Source organism: Sander lucioperca, chromosome 16 (genome assembly GCF_008315115.2).
Source record: "Sander lucioperca isolate FBNREF2018 chromosome 16, SLUC_FBN_1.2, whole genome shotgun sequence".
NCBI classification, from domain to species: domain Eukaryota; kingdom Metazoa; phylum Chordata; class Actinopteri; order Perciformes; family Percidae; genus Sander; species Sander lucioperca.
In genome coordinates, this window is record NC_050188.1 from 2,298,641 (window position 1) to 2,320,618 (window position 21,978).

The following is a 21,978-nucleotide window of genomic DNA, read 5'->3' on the forward strand; positions in this document are numbered from 1 at the left end:
ATGGTTTCAGTGAACAGCTGGATGTTTCACTGATCAAGGTTATTTAAGCATAAATTTCTTTATTGGGGGGGGCTGTTAATGTCATAAGTTTTTTAATGAAACTTTATTTTACTATAGCCTGCATCACATATGTATCAACACTGACCCTAACACCCCATTCAAAGTTAACATGAGTCGCTAAACTCATTCATATAGAGGACATCAGTAAAGCCCTTCTTGGTTGAAGCCTGGAAGCAATTGTCTGTCTAAAGACTGATCTAGATCACTTATCTAACACAGCGGGCAGTGAAAACCCCCAGATTATCTGCATAAATCAGACATTCTCACAATAATCACGGTTCATCCATGCAGCACCTGTGGGAGGCTAAAATACGTTTAATAATGAGAAAACGTCTTGATGTGTTTTATTTGTGGGGAAAATGCCACTCTAGACAAATTACTTTTAGTCATTTGAGTGGAAGCCTTGTACTGTAATGTTCAACAGTCCACATTATCAGTCCATGCAGGACAAGGTGGAGAAAATTGACACTGGGGCACTTAAGACTAAATTGAATCTACAGCGATGTCTGTCTGAGGGGCTGTTAATTAGAGAGAAGGGTTGATAACATCTCTCTGTCTGGCACAGCATCCGTCCCTCCATCCGTCCCTCCCTCCATCCCTCCCTGTTGTTTTATTCTTTTTTTCTTCTCCGTCAACTGTTTGTCAGAGGGAGCTGCCACTACAACACACTAATGATTAAAGAATGGCTGTGACTTTTTGTAAACTGTCCTATTTGGTGGCTTTACCCAAAATATGACAAGAGGATCAACAGCACAGTCCCCCATATCTGTGTGTCTGGTACGCAGGTTTGTATGTTCTAACAGCACGGTCACAAGGATGGAGTTGATGTAATAAACATTACTATGGCAGACTGTTGCGACGCATAGCAACAGTTGGCAACCGCAATGCGCCAATAAAAGGTAGCAGTGCTAGGATAAAAGAGGAGAAGAAGAATACCTCAAGCTGATGTAAACAATGTTGGGTTTTGGAAGTAAGAATTGCATTCAATGTGTTTGTAAAAGCATTAAAGCTGCACTAATCAATATCTTTATATTAACAACTGATCATATGGCTATGTGTAACGTGAAAGGTGTGGGTGCTCGTAACAAACTCACAGAGAATTATCACCTGACTGCGGATCCCCTCACCTCTCCACAAACTTTTAAAATGTCTTTCAGCTCATTGTATGGTTTTATGGCCGGCAACTTTAAAGTTTTGGTTCACTCTCCCCGCCTTCTTCAACCTTGTTTCCAGCCACAGCAGGCAGTAGTTTTCAGCTATATAGCTGCAATAAACCAACTGTATGCTGGCTGCCCAGCATCAAAACAGCAGAGCAGACAAAGTCAGTGATATCTGAGTTTGTGGAGACCGGACCAAACTTTTTAGCCTCTTTAGTTTATTATTTTGGGTTTCTTTGCTCTCTGCTCTCATCAACTTCAGTTTCATCATAACAGCTCTGATAAACCCATAGCTACATAGCACCAAACAGGAAAAGTTAAAGAGGCAAAGTTAGTAACAAGCTGGGGAACATAGTTGAACATTTAGCAACTACAAACTCTTCTTAGGAGTCTGTGGAGACCAGAACCCAGCAAAAATTGTAAAAAAATTGTCACATTGTTACATTTGTCAGGTAGTCAAGAAACATGACTCAAATAGCTCTTTTCAGCTGCAGAAACATAAAGAATTTTCCTAAAAAACAATGTATAGACTCATGCTAAAGTTATTCCTATCAGTCATCACTTATGACTCAAGTGTGTGGCGGTGGTGTGTATCTGCAGAGACCCTGCCCTCTGCCTGTATTTTCTTATTTTGCTGTGTTCGGGACATTTCTGGGCGTCAACCTCTATAAAAACATAGAGGAAGATATGAAAATGGCAGCAACAGTGCTGAAGAAATGCAAATACGTAACGAGAATGTGAATCTAGGGTCACCCACTGGCGAGCACCGTAACCCTCGTTGAGCCAATTTGAATGTTGTGTTTACAAACCGCAACCGACAAATCCTACTCATTCTGATAAACGTAACGTAAAGGTGTAGCCATTGTCACAGGTTCTGCTTTTGTTTCACTGCTTTGGGGGCGAGTTCCTGAAGGTACTTCGCTTAGGTTATAAACAAATGCTTTGACTTTTAGCCACGGGGAAACACAAGCCCAATATTTGCTTTCCATGAAGAATACCTTTAGCGTCAACATTTTGAATTTTTAACTTTTACCCTGGAGCATTTTCATGCTGATGTTAGCGTAGTGCCACTGATCATAAGTGTCTTTACCACCAAAGCAAAACGCCCTGTGTGTTTGTGTATGTAACACACGTCCCCCTCCATAACAGGATCTTTAAAAATGTACTAGCTCCCCCGGCAGCGTCACATTGCATTCCACATTGCTGACAGCAAGGACAGTAATCTCTCAATCCCTGTCCTGTTTGGATGCATCCACCATCACCACGTGTCAAAATATAGCAGCCTTGAGACAAATCACAATAGCATATGGTAGTGTCTATGCTGCTGCAGGGGGATCGGTATGATAGAGTGGTCCACGTATAGTGGAAGGTTATCCCTTTGTTACAGTTGCATTGTGGGATCTTGCAGTTGAAATCTGGGTCCTTTCCCCAGTTATCTTCCAACATCAAAAGTATCTCCAGCTCTAATTATCATGATAATGAAGGTTATTCTTAGACTTAAAGTCTTTCCCTGTAATTCTGTCTTCATTTATGTATGCTTGCAGTCCTTAAAGGTGACGTGCAATTATGAAGTCTCTCTGGTCTTCGTTAGAGTTTTTATTCACATCTTTTGTTACAAACGGAGAGGGCAAGAGAAAAGGGAATAAAGGAAAAGGAAATGGGCTTGGTATAGAAAATGACAGAGGTGGGGACATGGGAAGATGGTTGAGATGAGAGAAACATGAGAAATGTGGCTTTCAGTCTGTCATCCTCCTCAACTATTACATACAGTATGAGAGGATAGGTAGACCTGATGAACTGTGTTAAACTGTGGGCACATTTAATGCAGAAAAACTGGAGCTTACTATGGGTACATGAAATGAAGTGTAACGGTGTATAATTATAGCTGCAGCTTCAACTGATAATCACAGAGAGATGGCCATAGAGTCAGCTGTTTTAAAGATGAAGAGGAAATAAAAATAAGTTTCAAACATAAGAAACTGTATTGCCTTCACCATAACGGAAAAAAAAAATCACAACTTACAAGCTATAACCCCTCTTGTTTTCTGTTTACTCAGTAACACAGTTTTGTTGGATACATAAAATGTAATAGAAGGAGTGAAAATGTTTGGGAAACCATTTGGATATTGATTGAGGTCTGTCTGTGAAATGGCTGCTTTCTCTGTCCTTTAAACGTGATCAGTAGGAACAGGATGAGAGAAACAACCCAGTATTGTTAACCTCGTACATATTTAATGCCCATCGCTTCAATTTTTGATGGGCCGAGATGCTTCACAGATACTGTGGCGTCAGCTGACAGATGTTGGCTTTACAAGTCTGGGGGAAAATCTCAGAGCTTCAAACTTTATGTCTGTGCATTTAGTGTCTTCCTCTGTAAGTGGAGATAACAAAGACCGAGAGATTATATAAAAAAAAAAAAAAAAAACATGTTTCTTTTTTTGTGATGTTCCATTTTTCTTGTCGTGCTGCCCTGATTCTCTAACCATTGCTGTTTTTTGGCCACCTGCGGGCAATGCCTTAAGCTGTAAAACAGACACAAAACAAGATTCACATTCATTTCAAGTTTGGGGATTGTGTCCATCGGACAAATCAAGTGTAATATTCACTATACCTTTTAGCTGTTTTGGTCTGCACTAAAAATCGGTATCTTCAGCGACTAAATGCTTCACTATGTTCACCAGCTAGTTGCTGACTTTGTCGTTTGATGCTCGGCAGACAGTGCTCTAATAGCAGCTTTAAATATCTACCTTAATTGTTTCTTTTCACTCAAATTGCTTCAGAATTGAATTTCATTCCGTTTCTCTTCCAATTAAACAGGTCTTCAACAGGGGGTCCGGGACACTTAGGGGGTCCTCAGAGTTACTGCAGGGAGGTCCCAAGTTATTGTTTAATCCTTTTCAAAAAAGGTCAAAAGTTAATATGTCTGACAACATACAAAAACACGAGTCCAACATATTATTAGCAAAGATATTTGTGATTTGTTCTTAAATTTAAACAACACTGATGACAGGCATATAGGCCTGTAGGTAAGGTAACCGCTAAGGTAGCCATCCACAGATACATCCACAGTTAAACTTAATGATTGACTGTGCTACATGTATGTTTAACATTAAAACATGAAGTGTAAATATATGAATGTCAATAATTATTTAAATAGCTTAGTATTGTATGCACCATGACAAGGTATGTGTAAAGGCTTTAGGCCACCCTACGCATTATTGTAGGTCAAGTTTAATATTCAACTCAATTTCATACAATATGTAGTGGGGGGGTCCCTGCTCTGTCTCTCTTTCAGCTAAGGGGTCCTTGGCCTAAAAAATGTTGAAGACCCCTGAAATAGACCAAACAAATGCACCTTTAAGAGGACATACAACACTTAATACCTAATAATCCTACACCCATTTGATTTGGAATAGGTAACTGGTGGTGTGCCACTTCATCGATCTGTGATCTGTTATGCCAATAGCACCGTGTTTGCTGTACTAAATTGATATTGACGTAATCATTATCCCAGCGGAAGCAACAACCCCGTTTCCAGCCTCTTATCTTGCTATCAGATGACTTTTAAATGTTGTGCACACATCATTCAGCTCAATGTGCCGTTTGTCTGCGCCGTGAACAAGACTTGAAACTTGCCCACGTGTTTGCAGTTGATAGTTAACACTGCTGCTCCATGCCAACACTTCAGGATACACACAGAACTATTTAGATTTGCTTAAAAGGAAGAACATGAAAGCAGCTTTCAAAGGGTAGCACTTTCTCATTCTAATAAGATACCCTTTAGAATGCAAGTTGTAACTAATAGATACATTAATGGTTAATGAATCATTACTAATGCATTATGAGCATTGATGAGAAAAATGTTTGGGTTGTGTCAGATTGTGGAAAATCTTTTTGAAAAGTCACTGTGAAATATCAAGTTCCGGTTTGCTTTTATGGCGATGTCCGACTGTCAGCCCACCACTATTGGTTGAGCTATGGATTGGCATGTGTTTTTTTTTGTCAATTTGTGGTGCCCAGAGGATGAAGCTTTTTGACTTTGGTGATCTCCTGACTTAAGAAGTAAGTTGACTAAAATAGGCCAGTCTTCCAAATACCCAGTGTATTCCTCTAAGGCCAATCAGAGTTTTGGAATAAAAGCCATGCGTGTGCCCCCCAACATGAAACAAGCTTTGATGCACTTCACCACTGGATCTTCGGCTGTCATAAGAGCAAAAGAAATTTTGTTCAAACAGAAAAATCTATGAATGAGTGGGAGATAAAGTGAACATACAGTTAAGAACACAAGGGCTGGAGACGCAGAAAAAAATGGGGGTGTTGCAGGATCATGGGTGATGTACCGTACGTTGATCTCTGTGCACGTAATGACCTGTGTGTGCTGATCTTTTCACACTGTGGCAACCTGGGAAATCTGTTGTTTGATTTGTTAAGAGAAGTTCAGTTCCCCCTGGGTGTTTCCATTTGAGACACACTTGTGAGAAACAAGAGCAAGAGAGACAGAAATGCTGAATTAATACAAAATAAAATTAATATTTTGACAGCAGCACACTTATTTATGATTGACTGACTTCTAGGAGGGGTATGTAAACAAGAGGAGTTAGGGAATGGCAAATTGGCTGGTTAAACTATAAAAAACACAGACACAGTGAAATTAAACTGTACCCTGGAGAGACTGATAGATTTTCTTGGGGCAAGACAAATGCAAAAAAAACAACAAATAAATCAATAGGTAAATATGTATACTTTAAATTAAAGGACATTTTCTCCACAGGGTCTTTTTTATGGCCACGCTGTTGCAGGAATCAAATTGGGCAAGGTGTCTTTTTACTATCTTTTTTCTTCTCTCTTATCTTGCAACAACTTCAAATACATGGCGCTCCAAAACTGACAAAATTAAGTCTATCTTCATAAAACTACACCAGCCAGATCTTACCTGCCTGATCCCACTTTAACCCCTGATGATAACCTTTTACAACAGTTTGTCAGTTTCTGCGCTCCTTTATACCTAGAATTTAAAAATGTTGTTCAATTCAGTCACAAATAAACATTCCTAGAAAGGACACAACAGAGCAGCAAAAACTCCAAAAACATGTCCTCGCTTTGCTGGTTGAACTTCATATTCTCTCTCCCTCACTTCCTCTGTGGTTATTCCTCTCTTTGTCAGCATACACATGCATGAAAGGACTCCAATTTCTGGACAGGAGCGTGCCATAGGCCTATCTGCACAGGAGATGCAGTGATTCACAGTCGGTCTCATTTTGCTGGGAGGATGCATGGGGTTGGATGGACGGGTAATTTGCGCCAGCGAACACAGCGCCCAGAATATGGCAGAGGTCAATGGGCTCTTACATGGCTCCATCTTGCATCTGTCGCTTTGTATGGATATCAGTCCACTGCCTGCTTTAATGGCTTGGTCAGGTGTGCGTATGTGCACGCACGAGTGTGTTCATGCCTAATAGCCTAACCAGCTCTGATGCATGATGACTAGGGAGAGTAGTGGTCAGCCTAGACAAAACTTGAGGTTACAAGGTTGCGGTGAGTCTACGATCCTATTACTGGTTTATGTTCCCACCACATTATTCACATTCAATCACATTCTGCCTGACGACGCTGCCATAGTGGGGTTGCCATGACTCACAGGAGGGGAGGAGGATACAGATGCAATTTGTCTTTGGAAGAAAATAATCAGAGTCTATCAGGTAATGCAAAGGCTATGAAAAAAAAAAAAAAGAAAAAATGACAGTGTCATTTGCCCCATCTTTTTTTAAGGGGTTCACCAAAAAAACATCATGCAGAGCAGAAAATGGGATAATGAGCCGAAGTATGACTCAGCGTGTCACCTCGATCTCGGCAGAAAAGTGGGCATCATCTTTTTGAGTTTAGTAGTCAATTGCCCTCATTGAGTAGGCGTCATCGTCGCTGGTGTGGAGAAGCGTGTGCCTGCATTTTGAGGTGCATTCTGGATGCTTGTTGAAGTGTGTGTGTGTGTGTGTGTGTGTGTGTGTGTGTGTGTGTGTGTGTGTGTGTGTGTGGGAGAGACTAATGGATTGTCTTAAAAGTGGGTGCTCATTTCTACTTCTGATACAAGGAGGGTTCCATTGTAATTTAAGACAATTTTGGGACAAAACAACAACTACCCAACAGAATACATTTGAAAAGTGGATATGATGGTAAATGTACAGTAGATGACATAATTTCTTGGCGTGCAGCAAATCGGATCAGCAACAGCAATAAACAACATAAGGATGATTTTAACACCTTTTTTCTAGCAGAGCTGAATCTGTCTGTACGTTTCTGTCCACAGCTCTGTTCAGGCATGAAACAGGCAACAGAACACTACACACATGACATGACACTACACACAGACATGGGGATAATATGACACAGAGTGAATGTTAACTGATATAAGAGGAGAAAAGCATGTTATGTGAAGTGAAATGACCAAAGAAGAAAGAAATTCAACCAAGGCATTAATTGTTTTTCTCAAATCCACAACATCCAATAAGAAAAAGTTGTTTTCAATGTTTTCACTTTGTGTATCTTGTTATTCTACTGGGTGAAAAGGCTCATTATCTCATGTTGCCTTCTGGTTGTCTCCATGATGAGACAGAGCGCAACCAATGTCTTGATTGTGAGTTGGAGTGCTTGAAAAGTCTTTGAAGAGTGTGAAATACAAGACAAAATCAATGTCTATCTCTCTTTCTGTTTCCCTCCCCGTGCTGCTGCCACACATCTGCCCCCTCCTCCTTTCCTCCTTCCTGACACCTCCTCGAGACTGAGGAACGTCTTTCCTCAGCACCAGGGTGGAATTAGATATGAAGGCACCTCAGGGGGATCACATTCTCGACCACGTCATGCCCTGCATCAACTCAACGTCAAGACTACGTCAGCGACTCGCTCTGCTCTGTACTGGAGGGGTCGTCAAATCTGTCTGTCCATCAAGGTCCTATCTCTTACGCTCTCAAAAAGGAATTGCTAATCCAGAAGAAGTAATGTATTCAGTAAAGAAAAAGTTGTCTACGGGTCAAAAAACATACAATGTCTCAAAACGTTGATGATGGTGACTCAAAACAACTTTTTATTTGGAGGGAAAAGATTCAGAGATGCTTCTTATGGAGCCATAAAACAAGTAATTTTGAATTAATACGTGAATACATATTGAAAACTTCATAAATGAGTGAATAATTGGTGGAAAATTTTGAGAAATGATTAAAACTTAATTGTTTTGAAATGCTATTTCATCAGAATCAGAATCTTTATTGCCAAGAGGGTTTGGCACATAGTGTACAAGGAAATTGCCTTGTTGTTTTGGTTTATAACAATAAACATAGTAGGAGAAAATAATAAAAGGAAGTATGCCTACTGCATAAAAGATACATAAATATAGAATATGTAATGTACAATAAAAATACTATAAAAGAAATATGTACAATGTATCTGTTTTAAAAAGAATCACGTCTTGAAATAATCTATCTATTGCACTGTTGCAGCAGCAACCAGAAGATTTTGAGATATCTCCTTAAATTAGAAAACAGAGCAGAATTTTTCTCTTCATAAACTTTTATCTCAGAATGTCTGAGATAATTATCTTGTTAATTCATAAAAACATATTTGTCCTCAAGTTAAAGAATTACGCTTCTGTATGAAAGAGAGTGACACCAGGCGTCCAAAATCACCTCCCCAAATGATAATGTTCCGTAACTGCTGGATGTGTAAATAAACGTTAGCAACTGTTTGCTAAAATGTTCGCAACATCAACTTACACGTCATTGTTGCGTTATTATGGATCCCACGTAACTTCTAGGCAAGTCCAGCCCTACGAAGCAGCACAGTTGGTTCGTAGGGCTAGGCATTGACCTTGAGTGGTTAAGGTTAGGATAGCCGATTGGTCAGGGGATAGGACCTAAACAAATCGGGTTACATTACCTTGCGTAAGCATGGATGACTGGTCAATAGTAGCGTGTGAATGCTATTGAAAGGCGGGTCTTGCCTAGAAGTTGCGTGGGTTCCATAATAACGCATCAGTGTTGCATTCACAACTTGTGTCCACTGCCTCAAGTGGCCAAAACAAATTACTGCACGTTTAACACGGCTGCACGTACCCATAGACAGTAAAATAAATGGACACAGCGATGCCATAAACTTCAACGGAGACCAGTGAAGTCACTTTTCCGGTGATGGCTGCATACTACGCAGCCTCTAACTGAGCTTGACTACGTAGATGTGACGTGAGCAACCTGTCTGAAAGTTGGAAGTCTTCTGGTAGCTGTGCCAAGAGAAATCTCAATCATTCCCAATCTTGCAGAGACGGAGAGCGTAGCTATATGTAAGGAGATAACATAGGCACAGGCTAATTATTGCTAACTAAAATGTTAGTTAACATTAGTAATTAAACTTAAACAGCTAATGTAAGTCAAAACTGCCTGCGAGCTTCTCCTGTACTATACGGTAATTTCTCTACTAAGTCGGGTGGTTATGACACAATCGTTAGCCTATTTTTACAAAAACGGTTGCTACGGAGCCATAACGTTAGGTACAAGGTAACGGAGCCTTTTATACATTGTCGTGTTTCTTTAGAAATAAACAATGGACAAAAAAAAGTCTTTAAACGCTTCAGATGTAAAGTTATTCGCTGTCAAAGTGACGCCAAAATGAATGGGAGTCAATGGAATGCTAGCGGAAGGCGATGGCTTGTTAGCCTAGAATCTCCCCATAGGAGGTACGCTTTCCAAATGCTCGCTTACCCCGTTGCACATACCTTACCTAGCCTGCTAACAGGCTAGCTTTGTTGGTAATGTTAGCAGCTAGCTGGCTATTCCAGAGTCACCACTGCAGGACAGTGTTTCTCTGTGGTCACTCTAGAGCAAAGTTCATGGAAGTAAAAATTATGAAATAGTTCATAATAATGGGTTTGCCTATTAATAACTGCTTGAATTATTTCACATTAGTTCACTTTTACTCATATGATTATTTAGGCTATTTCATAATGTTTTTCTTTTAATGAGGCCTATTCCATATTTGGGGTTTCATAGCCTCTGGGCCATCTCCTCAATGCTCAGTGCAAACAAATAAATAGAGTAAAACTATAAACATGTAGGCTAATCCAGCTCTGTGGTGACTAACGGTGACTGATGCTCTCGGCTGACTCTGGCAAAGCAGCCGAGTTTGTGCCACCACCAAAACAAAACAATCTGGATCTCTGTGCTCTGTGGCGCCTTCTCAGTCTGCTACAGCTAATTGGCTCCTCTGAGAGCCACATACAGCCACTCATACACATACAGACATCCTCGCAAACACACACCAACCCAGGACCTCCAAGCCATCTGTTGGGGGCTCGTACATACAGGTGCTCCTCTGCTCCTGCGTTCCCAAGTCAGTGCTCAGGGGGATGTTTGAGGTCCCACCAGCCTGCTGTTTGATCAGAGACGCTGTGTCGTGTCTTGTCATTGTAATTTTGTAAAGCTGCCGTTCACAACTCATCTCCATCCAAACAGCCACTTCTCTCACTGCACTCCACCTCGTTACTGCTACCTGAGAATTTTTACTTGGTCTCGTTTCGGTCTTGGATGAAGAGGACCACAACTTCAGGGATATCACTAAATTGCCTGTGTGATGTCTGATTTGTGTTTAAGCTATAGTGCGTTGTAGTCGCCCCCATGAGGAATTCTAAGTAATGACAACACCACTGTTGCATCCACATGACACAAGCCTTCCGTGATAGCGCACGTAACGGACGCTCATTAATATATATATAAAAAAAAAGTTACGCACTAAAGCTTTAACATCATTACTGTGATTGGATGTAAAACTTCCTACTTCAAATGCAATCAATAATTTACTGTTAACCCCAGTTCCCCGCCCGCTTAACACACACTCCCAAAGTGAATGTAGGTGACAGGAGAAGAATCTCTGCCTGTCTGGGAGATGTCAGCCAAATTGTCGTAATAACATTTTATTTATTATATATTTTTTTAGAGTTTATTTGCAAAACAACATCTAAAAGAAAACACACAGCAGTATGTAAATTCTGCAATGTAACGCTAACCAACACAGCTGGGACCACCTTAATTTTTTACCTGCACTTAGTAAAGAAACATAAAGAAAGGTAAGCTGAGTGTAAATTATGCTAGCAAAGCTAGCTAGCTAAAGTTATCAATCTGCCTCTGTACCAAAACTCTTCAGAAATCTCTTCACCCATCACCCAAAGTGATAAGGCAAATATCAGCTATACATACTAACCAGTTGTGTATATACTGTATATTTAAGTTGTTTGGTCTTGGTCTTGGTCTTGTCTTGGCCTCTATACACTCTGGTCTTGGTAATTGACTTGGTCTCGGTTTAGGTGGCTTTGACTACAACACTCCTTCACACCAAGAGATCTCAATCACATGGATGCTCCACTGAACATTTCACACAGCTTACATTGTTATCCAGTCCTCCTCTTGATCTGATTAACATCATTCATTGACATACTGTACCACAAATCTAGCCTGGTTGACACCAGACCCTTCTCAGTTGTAAGCGCAAATCTCAAATTTGCCAGAAGTTCGTCAGGGTTTTCTCAGGCTACCACAAATCTACTGTAAGAGCAGGCCACAGTGTTGCTCTCAGGGTGACTCTGAAACGTAACGCTGCTGACATCAAGTTGTAGAGGCAGGGAACTACAACAGGGTCAGATTCTGATGCACTTCATTGTATCCCTGTGGGGAAGCAAACTTGGGGCTTCTTGTCAGTATCACTGGGAGTGAGTTGCTCCATAAAGGCAGGTAGGCCCGATTGTTCTAATACTCAAAAAGAAACTTGGCATTTTGTACTGTAACACATTTTGCATTTTGACATGTGACAATGGCTGAACTATGTCTCCACTAGGGGGGGATGACAGCCCATGGTGCACTTGTTCATGTGTAGAATATATACATGAGGTCACATGTTTTAGTTTAGTCTTATATGAATCCATGTTATAACAGGAGGAAACTGCCTCTGTGGTATACTGTACAAAGCAAGGCCCAGCAATCTTCCACTAAAACATTGCACATACTATATATTTTTTGCACATTCTGCACTCAATCCATTCAGCCCCTTGCTATTTGCATATATTTGTATGGAAGTAAATCTGTTTCATTGGATTTTGAAATTAAAAAGCCATTGAATTTCTACCACTGAATATTTATGCATTGAAATTATGTATCTGAATTGTTTGAATTTCAATTTTACTCTTCAAATTTTCAACAACTAATTCTCACCTTTATTTTTCTAAGTTCATAAATTCATAATCCAAAATCAACATAAAAAATTTCAATATACCAAATTCAGATGCAGAATATATTCATATTATATATTTTCAACTACCTCAAATTCAACAGGCCAAATCCAGCTACAAAATGTAATGTTTAAAATTCAGTGTTAACATCCCGGAACCCAAGGAAAAGCAATCGATTCTAGAATATAGACCGGTAGTTTGCCATAGTAGCTGCAGTCAACAACTATTTTGTCTGCTATTTCATCACTAAATTCACTTTTGAGACTTTTTTATGTGAGAAATCAACTGTGTAGAGTTTGAATATGGACAGTTTTACGAAAATGTATGGCCAATTGCACATTTGCTCCGATGTTGTCAGACTTGAGAAGCATTAACCAAGCAACCTTTTGCAAAAGCTCCACATGCGATTGCGGGCGTTATGTTAACGAACTGGTCAGCTGACACACACACACACACACACACACACACACGCACACGCACGCACACACACACGCACACGCACGCACGCAGCCAGAAGCGAGGGGGAGCAGCGTCTGACAGGGCAGAGAGATAGGTCTCTCTTTAAAGGTGCACTATGAGTTCCTGCATGGTTTCAGTGCGATTTCATTTTTGTCTCAAATCGTAGGCATCTCTCCATGACCTGCTAGCTGTCTGCCCCCTGAATACACCGTGAAAAAGCCCGGTCTCGGGAGACAACACAGGGGTCGTAAATGTCAAACAAACACTAGAGGCACAGGCGGTGCACCAAAATACAACAAACCCCTCCAGCCAATCACCGACAAGATGGATGGGGGAGGGGGTTAATGACAGTCAGTTAGTCATGACAGTTACGGAAACATGGGGGGAGGGGCGAGCTTGCTCTGTTTTGTATGAAATTTACGTTATGTCAACAGAAGTGACCATGCAGGAACTCATAGTGCACCTTTAACATACTTTTATTTAACGAGGGTGCATAAAACATTTTTGCCAAAAAACTTTGGTTTTTATTTACATGAACAAAACTGTTTTAAGAGTCATCATTCAGGTCTGATATGCCTCTCTGAACACTAGTCTGTCCTACAGGTGTACATTAGTGTTATGTGGAAATATATATATTTTTATATAGCCTCTATGTGCAGCCTACATGCCCAGAGACAACAGATGGGAATTATCATTGTGATCAAACAGAGCCATAATATCATTCAGTTCAAAAATAAATTAAAGAAATCATTACTTGACCAATACAGAAAAGAATAGACCAAAACAGGAATGGAATTGTAATATAAAGGTATTGTTGTATATTGTTGTACTGTTTTAAGTTATTGTAAGACTGAAACAAGTGTATGCTGTATTTGCATATCTACTTACTTTGTATCAATTTGATTTTGTGAAATAGGGGCAGGACCAAATAAGCTATTTGCTTCCGCCTGCTCCTTCTTGAACTAATCCCTTTTATATTTTTATTTTTGTTAAAATCTGATTTTGTGTTTTATTTTATGGTTTTTTGTTATTGTTTTGTCTTGCAACATTGTTGATGGTTCGAGATAAATAAATAAATGAAATTAAATGAAATTTATGGTGCAATAAACTGTTTGTCCCTGTTTTAAGCCAACGAATGACAATAGCTTTGGTGTCTCCCCTTAAGTCTAAATAACATATGCCATTATTTCTTATTTACACATATTGACACTATGTTAAAGAGAGACCTATCTCTCTGCCCTTTCAGACGCTGCTCTCCTACTCCTCTGACTCCTCCTCTGGCTGCCCACGGAGCTCATAAACGTTACGTCCGTAAACGCTTGTGGAGCTTTTTTAACTCTGAAAGGCAGATAACCACAGGTTGCGGTTTATCTTATAATGGATAATTGTGTTTTGTTATTTAAACAAACGATTGAGGAAATAAACTTGTCCATAAGCCTATTGAGAGACTTCCAGCTGACAGCGGGATCTGTGCGCATCACTGTCCGGCCGGCGAGCGAGCGATCCCGGCTGCCACCAACTGGCTGTCACGTCAGAGTGGAGCTTCTCAAGTCCGACAACATCGGAGCAAATGTGAAATTTGCCATCAATTTTTGTCAAACTGCCCATATTCGAACTCTGCCCAGTTGATTTCTTGCATAAAAAGTCTCAGAAGTGAATTTAGTGGTGAAATAGCAGACGGAAATTGTAACAAGTTTCCAGTTGTTGCCTGCTGCTACTACGACTCACTTCCGATGTAGATCCTAGACTCGATTGCTTTTCCTTGGGTTCCCGGATGATAACACTGAAATTTAAACATTACATTTTGCAGGTGAATTTAGCCTGTTGAATTTGAGCAAGTTGAATATTGGTTGAATTTTAAACATTGTATTTCGCATCAGAATTTTGTTATATTTAATGTTTACGTTGAATTTTTGATTCTGAATTTATGAACTTAGAAAAATAAGTGAAAATTTGTTGCTGAAAATTTGAAGAGTAAAATTCAGACATAATTTCAATGCATAAATATTTAGTGCTAGAAATTCAATGGCTTTTTAATTTCAAAATCCGATGAAATTTACTTCCATATTTTAGTTTCTGTATTTGTTTATTTCATATTAATGTTCAATATGTTAGTTTGTTTATGTATGCACCAACCACCAAGGCATATTCCTCGTAAGTGTAACTAACTTTGGCAATAAACCCTTCACCGATTCTGAAGTTTTTTCAGGTTTGAATTACCGCTTGCACTTTAGACCATCATGTCACACCATTATATGTTTGCTATTCCCAGTGTTCCCAAAAATGTTCAGTGGGGGTTGAGGTCCGCTGACTTCGGATAGGAGACTTCAGTTAAATGACAAAAAATGTAATTGTTTTGCTGGATTATGGGAATTAAATTGAGGTTTAATAAAAACAATCTGTACACATTTAAAATGGTACTTTCCCTTGCAAGGCAAAAGAAGAAAAAAATCTCCCACTTGAGAGTATTTTCACCATACTGTTGTAAGTTTTCTTTATTGTTCCTGATGAGATGGTCTTTTGACATGGTTGTGAATCAGTGAAAGATATAACTACTACGAGTAACAAAGCATATGTGGCATTATATAAGTCACAGTCACAATAATACATAGATTTTAGTATTTCTTCTGTTAAAGAGGAAAGAAAGAGTCACAAGTTTTGAGGCAAAGAAATACAACTTTATTTAAGTGTAAACAAAAAAAACTGCATAGGAAATGTTTAAAGTCCACAGAGTACAAAGTGAGCAGCAGGTGGCCAATATATTATAGTCTCCTCTGGCCTTATTTAGACTGAAGACCTGACATTGGCACTTAAACTCAGCACGATCTGTGAGTGTGTGCTAAGAGGGAGGGAAGGTGTCCTGGCCAACACGCACACAGGGTTGACTGATAAACACACACACACAAAGACACACACACACAAAACGGCCTGGTTGAGGAAGTGCCAGCAGCAACCATCTAAACTCAGCTGGCCACACTGGCTCACCCTGCCTCTTGGACTGTAAGAAGGATACATTCAGTGGATTTCTGCTTACACATCGATTCAGCGCACAAACAAAATATCCACTTCACACACATCCAGCTGCTGGAGAACACAGGACGCAAACAAGATTATTTTTGGACAGGATGAGCTGGGCCAAACACCTCCCATTTGGGGGAGGCTGGCGTTAAAGCTGGTTTATAAATGAACACGGTGCTGCATGTTCCAATACAACCACATGATTCCACCTCATACTCAAAGTATGGCTGGTGTGAACATTTAGCACCGAATGTCAGAGAAGAATTGAGCGTTCCCTGTGTTCTGTCTTATAATGCTACCAGCAGCTGGTTGTAGCAAGTGAGCATCAACAAGATCCCATTTAACCCTTTTCTTCACAAAATACATTCTAAAAGGGCCAATGAACATCAAGTGGTGTCAAGTATTTGTACTTTTTGTAAAAGGAAATTAAAAAAAATGGCAAAAAAACTAACAAAACCAAAGATAAATCAGGGGAAACTAATCTAAAGTGTTATCGTTTCAGATTTAGAAATAATTTGTTTTTTTTTATGTAAATGGCCACACAAAAGAATTAGACTAGTACTGAGAGTCATAACAGGGAAAAAAGTCACTACATCATCACTACGGGACACGTTTCAATGAGACACCTGCAGAGCAGGGCTGCTGAGAACTACCTGAGTTTTATTTTTTTCCTTTCTAAATTTTCCAACCTTTTTTTTGTCTTTTTGTCTTTAGAGTATACAATCATTACATGGAGGTCTACGACCTTGCACACGTCACCTGGTGCAGCTTTGCTTTTTCTCTCTTAAAGCCGTAATAGGCCAGCAATAAAATGGTGGACAAAAACCACAGGGGCCCAATAAAAAATAAAAATAAAACACCAAAAAAGGAGTGCAGTCAACCGATCACGTGCTCAGCAGCCATCACCACACTTCATGGATTCTTAGAACAAAGACAAGGAGGGAAGCCGATTGCTGGTTTGTGCTGGAGAAAACTAGCTGCTTCTTACATGACAGCGAGAGAGCTCCCATTACTAGGTCAAACGCAAAATGGCCGCCTTATGGATTCATCATTGTTGGGAAGGTAAATCTATCCTCAGGAGGAAGCTTTTACAGCTTCGCTTCCTAAAGTTACAGAACTGAAGTGTGAAAAGAACAATACGTCTACCCATATTATGCATACTTGAGAGAGTTAAAGTAAATGAAGCACTAATGGTCAGGGGCGCGCCAGCATTTATCTAACAACTCTGCCTCTATTGTTTTTAGGAATCAAGGCTTGGCTGGCTGAACAGGTTGTGCTCTGCAGAGCCTCTTGAGAACAGGAAATACAATCGCAAAGGTCAAAAAGGTTAATCCCATCCAACGCAACCCTAACACACACATACACATCTTTGGGTATATATTTTGGTAAAACCATCCCAATAGTCAGCTACCCACCCCATCTGAGTTTTTCAACACCTATCTGAGAGACGTCAATATAATACAAGGACTTTTTAAAGCATGCAACAAAATGAAAAACAAATTAAAAAAAAAAAAAAAAAGTTTAAAATACATGTTTCCTCTTTAAGAGTGAAGACCTAAGGATCATAAAGATAGAATTCTGCAGTTTAAATTAAAACAAAAATGGATGCAACATGAATGAACATTTCACAAGTAATACTGAAAAGCAAAAAAAAAAAAAAAAATAATAAATGATCTTGTTGGTGTAACTTGAGTTCAAAGCAGCTGGGTCTGTGGAATCAAACTGGCTCGCCATCAACGTGCCAATCGCTCCACTCAAAATAATGAACCAGGCTGTTGTCACGCATTAGGCGTAATCCTCTGATGCCTTTGTTCTGCCACAGAATGGTTGAGTTTAGACTCAAGGTCCTCCACAACCAACGTCAACCTTCGTAAAATCCACACGGAAATATTGGTAAATTGTGCAGAAATCAGGAGGTCATTCTTGGGCAGATTTGTGAAGATCTTAACTCTTTAAAAGAGGCCACATCCTCATTCCCTCACCCTTTGCACACAGTAGCAAACTACCTGTTGCATGTTCATCATCATTATGAGGTAAAGGTAAGTTGGGCCCAGCCCTCTTAAGTGCATCCAATCAGAGAGAGAGAGAATTTATCCTCAGGTGCTCTGGGTTAACATTTGTATCTATGATATAATGGTCCAGTGACATTTGTCGTCTACAACAGCGTGGTCCCAATGCCAACCCTGTTTGGCACAAGAACTCTCACAGATCATTTTGGCACAATGCTTTCATCTGAAAATATTTGGTTTCTTGATGATAAAATGCAGTTTTACCAGGCATTTTACAGTAGATTCAACAAACCAAAAGCTGCTCAGGGATGCAAGATGAAGCGATAACCATAATACAGTTAGTTCAACTCAAGACAGTACCATGATCTTTGGTCCTAGAGCTGAGGGACAATTGCTGTACTGTAACAGGAGGATGCAAAGAATGAGGTATATTTGTAATGCATAAATATCTAATGAGGTATGCTTAAATAAAAAGAGTAAACATGAGGTATTCAGAATGTGTAACAAGTTGAGGTATTTGAATGTTTAAATGCACAGTAGTTATGAGTGACATACTTGAGGTATTCGGGAGTTGAGGTAAACGAGAAAGGAGGTAAAACGGTGCAGGATATCTGAGATATGACGATGTAGATCCTGATCATGTGCAGACGGGCCCTCTCCTCAGAGGCGAGAGCCAGTCGGTGAATCTTTTCATAGGTCCCAAGATTCGTTGCTAAGCTAAGGACTAACCGAACCATAATTGTCTAGTGCTGGAACACAGATTGAAAACGGGCAAGGGGATTCTAAACCCCACAATGCTTTCACCACAAAGAGTTAGTAGCTATTCGTTTCTATGGTAATTAGATTGGGATACAAAAGCTAATCTAAGATGTAACTTTAAGTTAATGGGCTGTCTAGTAATGATAAATGATATGATAAATGCGAGGGGGACAATGGGGTTCTCTTTGGTGCGGGTGTCTTCTGTTCTCTACACGAACATCTCTTCAGACAGATGAAAAGGATCTTCTTTCAAAACCTGCCTCACACAGCAACAGGTCGTAGCAGGATGTGGAAGTACACAAACTGTGACCAATGCACTCTTTATTCATCTAAGTCTAACATGGACAGTGCTATGAACTCAACTCCATGGGTTTTATCGACTTTAGACTTCCCAGCAACAATGATTATTTAAGAAAATGTTTTTAAAAGGGGATTCTTTTTTTCCCAGGTTTCTTTAAAATCGCCAAATCTACAGTTGGCCATTGTGCAGAAATTCTAACTTTGGTTGACTCCAGTAGTTGGTCTACAGACCTCCATCTTTAGAGGAATCGGTCTACTAGCTCTCAATCTGGAGATGTCTCCTCCACTCCGAGGATCAATAAATAGGGCAGGGCTTTGTGATCTCGCCCTCTCATTGGACTAAATCCTTGGCCCCAGGAGCCAAGGGGGGTGGCTTTCAACCACAATCTAAATCCAAAGGATTATAATGTTAGGCCTTTATTTGATGTCATCAACGTCCTCTGGACAGCCATATTAGGTGTCTACCCGTGAGGCTTTTGTCACACAGCATGCCTCATCAAAAAGGTGTCATTCAATTAAATTATTAAATCTCTGCGCTAAGATCGCTCTAGATCTCGGAAAATTCATCACCAAAATCCTTTGGTGGGTCCTCCCTTTTAGAGGAGACATTGCTCTCCTTGCATACTTGTCTTTGCATCTTAGTTGTTTACGCAACTGACTGGATAGTAACGAAACAGGTTCTCTTATTTGCTCAAAGACATGAGTTCATCCGGTTTTATGAGCGCAGATTGGGGGCGTGGGGTGTAAGCATGATCAAACACGTTGGATTATTTTTTCTCACAGGGCAACTTAGTTATAACTTATTTCAGGGATTATTATGGAGATGATTTCAATATTTGTCAATAAATTCATCAATTTAGCATTAGCCAGTAAAGCTAGAGGGAGAGAGCCTGAAAAGTACTGACAATTTTAAATCAGTCCTAACGTGATCTGAACTTATTTTGATTCTATCTATTTTGGCATCGCTTCGCACACTCTGCTGAGGCTATCATGACACGACAAACTTCACAGAGCCCCAAAGAGACATGGGTCGATGCATAAGAGAAAAACTAACTAGCCTAAAATCACGAAAAACGACACTACTGTACCCTAGTTTCCTCTCCGAGCAAAGCCCTCTAATGAGAATAAATCACGCAGCCTCTACAGCGGTCTGAGTATTGTCTCAGCAACAACATTCAGGAGGTTCACTTTAACTCATATTTCAAAATGCACAGCAAGAATTCATTTAATCCTGTGCAAATATCAACTGAATAGTCTATTCTCTTAAATAAAGTATAGAGGTAGGCTTTTCTGCTTTGTAAAACTTCACGGACTAAAACCTCTGCTCAGTGACTATGAGTACATTCATAAAGAGCTAAATGAGGTAGGTATGGAGCAGAGGGTACAAGATTTCAAGAAAAGTGAAAAAATCCCTGAGATGGATATTAAGGAGAGCTCACAGAGAGAATTCAGAGCAGCTGAGACAGAGGAAGGAAAATATGGCTTGTTCTACTGATTATCAATTTGTAGAGGTCCCCTTTGTCATACATACCACAGATATCTCATTGGGAATATAGTAATGTAACTGAAAAAAAGAGCTATAGTTTTAATTTCCCTTCACTTCAGCATGCTCTCAATCCTCTCTGAGCTTGCCTCCTGTTGTGTCTGTTGATTTCATTCTCTCGCCTCCATTTCCTTCATCAACAAAACTGCAAAAGGGCAAACAGAGAGAGAGGATGCAAAGATAAACTTTGTTAGAACTTGAGGATGCGATTATTTCCAAAGTCAACCACCACAATGACTCCGTCAGGCGTCACAGCCACACCGGAGGGGCGATCCATGTGTCCAAAGCTACTCCCCTGTGTGCCAAATTTGCATAAGAAGTTTCCATTGGGCTCAAACACTTGGACTCGGTGGTTGCGGGAGTCGGCCACGATGATTCGGTTCTCCTGGTCCACAGCGACGCCCTGGGGCCGCAGAAACTGACCGTTCCCGGTGCCCTCAGAGCCCAGAAAGCGAGCTGACTGGCAGTCCGGTCGGATGACAAGGAGCCTGTGGTTGTTGAAGTCGGTCACCACCAGGTGGTCTTCGTGATTAAAGGCCACTCCTCTGGGAGAGTCAAAGTGTTTCCATAGGGCCCCTTCAAAGCCATACTTGTTGAGGAAAGAGCCGTCAGGGGCGAAGAGCTGCACACGGTGGTTCCTAGTGTCTGAGACCAGGATCTTACCCTCAGAGTTGACAGCCACATCCCAGGGATAGTTAAACTGCCCATTCTTAGTACCCTTTTCCCCAAACTTCAGCAGGAACTGGCCCTCAAAAGTAAACACCTGTCAGACAAAGCAAATGTCTTAGGGCCCAACATGTTTACATTTGCAGTAGAGAGAGTAAGCATGAGGAGCTATGTGTTTACATACGTGCATATAGGTTTACAAGTTTTCAGAAGCTAACATGCTTTTTTTTAAAAACTTAAACAACTTTCTCTTTACATTTTTCCTGTGGCTTTTGGACTTTTCGATTCACATGTGAATACAATAGAATTACAGCAATTATACAAAATTAGTAAGTAGGAATGTATTGGTGTTCATACCTGCACACGGTGATTGTCTTTATCAGCCACAATGATTCGTCTCTGACTGTCACATGCAACCCCCGCTGGACGATCAAACTGACCAGGCCGAGAACCCAGAGAGCCAAACTTATGGTGGAAGGCACCGCAAGGCTTGAATATCTGGAGAGGGCAGCACCAAATACATTGCTTATTGATTCCACTTCACTGTTCCAGCAGTTATGTACCAACTCCCCTGTAAAGCTCTCACATTAACCTGCATGTTATAGTAATGGTCAAACGTAGCTGTGTTTTTGTGTAAGTTTTACAGACTGTAGACTCTCCTCTGGCTTTCTGGAAGCACTCCAATGTACATCCAGCTAATGTCTTCTCCTAGCATAGCAATATACATGTGAGAACCACTCAAGCTTG

At 40.3% G+C, this 21,978-nt stretch overlaps 1 protein-coding gene across 1 annotated transcript in view; it reads right to left on the reverse strand.

Moving 5' to 3' along the window:
* Positions 1-19,165: 19,165 nt before the first annotated feature.
* The window catches only part of trim71 (tripartite motif containing 71, E3 ubiquitin protein ligase), a 32,542-nt gene continuing 29,729 nt past the window's right edge, over positions 19,166-21,978 (reverse strand). Inside the window, exons 6-7 of the mRNA XM_031287119.2 lie at positions 21,589-21,729; positions 19,166-21,328 (exon numbers count right to left, since the gene is read on the reverse strand). Of these exons, the coding sequence (XP_031142979.2) occupies positions 20,756-21,328; positions 21,589-21,729 (714 nt within the window). The 3' untranslated portion in view covers positions 19,166-20,755. The remainder of the gene's footprint in view (positions 21,329-21,588; positions 21,730-21,978) is intronic.